The sequence below is a fragment of the Gossypium hirsutum genome, chromosome A12 (assembly GCF_007990345.1).
Source record: "Gossypium hirsutum isolate 1008001.06 chromosome A12, Gossypium_hirsutum_v2.1, whole genome shotgun sequence".
In the NCBI taxonomy this organism is placed as follows: domain Eukaryota; kingdom Viridiplantae; phylum Streptophyta; class Magnoliopsida; order Malvales; family Malvaceae; genus Gossypium; species Gossypium hirsutum.
The window spans coordinates 65,332,731-65,336,555 of NC_053435.1; the positions used below are offsets into that span (position 1 = coordinate 65,332,731).

Below are 3,825 nucleotides of genomic sequence, written 5' to 3' on the forward strand. Positions count from 1 at the left end.
CCAAGAATCTGACCTAACTATTTAGCCAAATAATTAAAATAATGCAGCCGCTCATGCAGAACTAGAAGCATGTTCATGCAACTTAATAAAAAGTTCACTGGAACAAATCTATATTTTTTTAAGAGGGCTAAAAGGAAGCAGAAATAGCAGGAGAAGATTGATTGTGCAATCAATGCTAGCTGTGTGGCTAACCAAATGCACCTTGGTCAACCTTTACCTCCTCCATACACTGTATGCTCTCTCTCCTATAAATACTATCTGTTTTTCTTTTACTTCCACACAAACCCTTCCTATATTTTCTTCCCCTTCTAGGCAAAACCTTTGTTTTCCTGTGGTATTTCTTTACCCATCTCTTTCTCTCAGCTATTTATATCACTGGCTACTGAAGCAGGAAAGCCATGGTTTTTCCTGTGGTATTTTTGAAGCTAGCTGACTGGGTCTTGTACCAGCTGCTGGCTAACTCATGTTATAGAGCCGCCAGGAAGGTGAGAAACTATGGTTTCTTTCTAAGGAACCAAACTCCTAGGTCGTCATCACAGCAGCAAGCTGCTTCTTTGTTCCCTACTGCTTCCCACTGTGATGTAGGCAACAATATTAGAAGCTCTCAAACACTGGTTTGTGATATTCATGGAGTCTTATTAAGAGCAGAAACCTTTTTCCCTTACTTCATGCTAGTTGCTTTTGAAGCTGGAGGCATTTTGAGAGCCTTTCTGTTGCTTTTATCGTGCTCCTTTTTGTGGGTTTTGGACTATGAGCTGAAATTGAGGGTAATGATTTTTATATCCTTCTGTGGGCTTAGGAAGAAGGACATTGAGAGCGTTGGCAGGGCTGTTTTGCCAAAGTTTTATCTTGAGAACCTTAATCTCCAAGCTTATGAAGTTTGGTCTAAAACAAGTTCAAGGGTTGTATTTACAAGTATACCTAGAGTTATGGTGGAAGGATTTCTCAAAGAATACATGGCCGTCGATGATGTTGCAGGCACTGAATTGCACACTGTTGGGAACCGATTCACAGGCTTGTTATCCAGCTCCGGTTTGCTGGTAAAGCACAAAGCTCTAAAGGCATACTTTGGTGATAAAAAGCCAGATGTTGGCCTCGGAAGTTCAAGCCTCCATGACCATCACTTTATCTCCCTTTGCAAGGTATTCTTTTTAGTTCTACCTATTATTTAAGTATAAAAAGAAAAATAAATAATGGTCAAGTTTGGGCAACCTGTTATTGCACACTAGATCTACCTTGTACAGAGACTACCCACCTGAATACCCTTGTTTTCAGAGTTTTCCTAATGAGTTCATTGATGGCTTTTTTTTTAGACTACTATATATGATATCTTCATCTAATGCATTAAAAATAATTTAATAAAGTCGTAAACCAATTAATACTTTTAAAATGATGTTAGGAGACATAATTAACTAACCTTAAGTCATTTGGAAGAAAAACTTGTTTAGTGAGGAATTTTTGGTCATTAATTCAATTTTTGTGGATGGGACAGGAAGCCTATGTGGTGCACAAGGAAGATGGTAGAAACAATCAAAGTTGTTTGATGCCAAGGGACAAGTACCCAAAGCCACTTATATTTCATGATGGGAGACTAGCTTTCTTGCCAACACCTTTTGCAACACTCTGCATGTTCTTGTGGCTTCCATTTGGGATAGTTCTCGCTATATTTAGGATTCTGGTTGGTATCTGCCTGCCTTACAGGTTAGCTATTTTCTGGGGTTCTCTGAGTGGAGTACAGCTAACTTTCCAAGGCTGCTTTCCTTCATCCAATTTAGAACAGAAAAAAGGTGTTCTATATGTCTGTACCCATCGAACTCTTTTAGACCCAGTTTTCCTTAGCACAGCATTGTGCAAGCCTTTGACAGCCGTGACCTACAGCTTGAGCAAAATGTCTGAAATAATAGCTCCCATCAAGACAGTTAGGTTAACCAGGGACCGGAAGCAAGATGGAGAAACCATGCAAAAGTTGCTGAGTGAAGGTGATTTAGTGGTGTGTCCTGAGGGAACTACATGCAGAGAGCCTTATTTGTTAAGGTTTAGCTCATTGTTTGCTGAACTAGCGGATGAGATAGTTCCAGTAGCTATGAACGCTCATGTAAGTATGTTTTATGGAACAACTGCAAGTGGGTTGAAATGGTTGGATCCCATTTTCTTCCTGATGAACCCTAGACCTAGCTACCATGTTCAAATCCTTGGAAAGGTGCCCCCAGAGTTTACATGTGCCGGTGGCAGATCTAGCTTTGAAGTGGCAAATTATATTCAGAGAAAGCTGGCTGATGCACTGGGATTTGAGTGTACTACCTTTACTAGGAGAGACAAGTACTTGATGTTAGCAGGTAATGAAGGGATTGTCCGTGAAAATAAGAGAAATTGACAAGCTCCTGCACAACAAAATTTATTTGCGCACTTAAACCCTATTGTATTAACATATATATGTCAGTTCTTTCAAATATTTCTGGACCTGTTTTCCAGTCGCCTCTCCATTGAGCAATAGAGTTTTTTATTTTTTTGTTTTTTTTTGTAAAAGATATGGTCCTTTTTTGTCAGATGATATCTTATCGCATTGAGTCTGAAATTTGATCTATAGTGATTATCATTCAGTTGCAGATTGCAACATGAGTGTACTACCATTTTATAAAATCACTCCTTCAGCTATTCAAACCGTCAAATTCTTTTGTGGACCTGAATTAATTCATCCCTTGTTCTAAAATCCCGTATTACTTTACTTATCGAATTTTTTGGAGCCAATTTGTCTCGACACCATAGGACCAATATAGAATCCCGGGATTTTTGTTTTCGATATCAACCTTGATTCACCCTGTAAATTTGTACCTAAAAAGTTTGGTTATTGTATAAAGCAGCAGATTTAATGGATCTATGAAAATTATCGGTATGAATTAATGAGCGAGAGCAAGCTGGACTTGAAAAATCTTCAATTTGTCACAACACTATTTTCCTTGTAATTCTCGAATCAAAGAAAGAACAATATCCCAGATTTTTTTTTTTTACCATGGGAATAGTTTATATTTTTGGGTTAGGAGCTATAATTATTTTTATTATTTTGGTATCTAAATTTTTAATTATTTTTTTACCTTAGTTTTTATTCTTTAAAAATAAAAAATTTCCAATAAAAATGTAACACATTGCACATTTTTATTGGATGTAGGTGATTTTTTTAAGTAAAATGAAAAAAATTAAGTACTAAGACAAAAAAAAAATTAAACGCCAAAGTGGCCTTGTATATCTAAAAGTTGGTTCCGGTTGTTGCATTAAAAAATTGTCTGTAGTAGTTCCATTGGGCTTGGCCATTATGGGTACCAAAACTAATATCTCCTGCTTATGTAGGGCACAATATTCTTGTGATTATGTTAAAAAACTTTTTTTTCTTGTTTTCTCTTCTCTCTACGAGGTTCATAGTAGGAAATAATTCGTGTGACCAAAATATTTTATTACCTTAGAAAACTGTATGGTAGCTTGTAAATATGTAGCATCCTAGATTCATTTAGTCACATTTTGTGTTTCTCATTATCTCTTTTATTTCAATAATATAATAAACTTTTATGTTCACATGTTTTGCTCACAATAAAAAACACAATTGGTAATCAATGAATACAATCAAATGTGACATTAAAATGGTTTTTCCTTTTCCTCAAATCTCTAAATTCCAATTCAATTGTTCTCTATATATGTCTTGCTAGATCAAATTATACATGATCATCAGTAAACATTCTATGATATCTAGCATTGAAGTGAAACTTCAAGAAATAATCCAAGATCATACGTATGCTAATTTAATATTCTACTTGATCTTATGAGTCTCATGCA

At 36.0% G+C, this 3,825-nt stretch overlaps 1 protein-coding gene across 1 annotated transcript; it reads left to right on the forward strand.

The window, feature by feature from the left end:
• Positions 1-271: 271 nt before the first annotated feature.
• LOC107934309 (glycerol-3-phosphate acyltransferase 1) lies at positions 272-2,655 on the forward strand. The gene is made up of 2 exons (XM_016866697.2): positions 272-1,142; positions 1,493-2,655. Exons 1-2 carry the CDS (start codon positions 399-401, stop codon positions 2,372-2,374), a joined length of 1,626 nt encoding a protein of 541 aa, XP_016722186.1. The 5' UTR covers positions 272-398; the 3' UTR covers positions 2,375-2,655.
• The last annotated feature ends 1,170 nt before the right edge of the window (positions 2,656-3,825 follow it).

Coding starts and splice junctions, on each gene's coding strand:
- LOC107934309 (XM_016866697.2), top strand. CDS start 399: ATGGTTTTTCCTGTGGTATTTTTGAAGCTAGCTGACTGGGTCTTGTAC. Junction 1,143..1,492: donor ACTTTATCTCCCTTTGCAAG/GTATTCTTTTTA, acceptor TGGATGGGACAG/GAAGCCTATGTGGTGCACAA.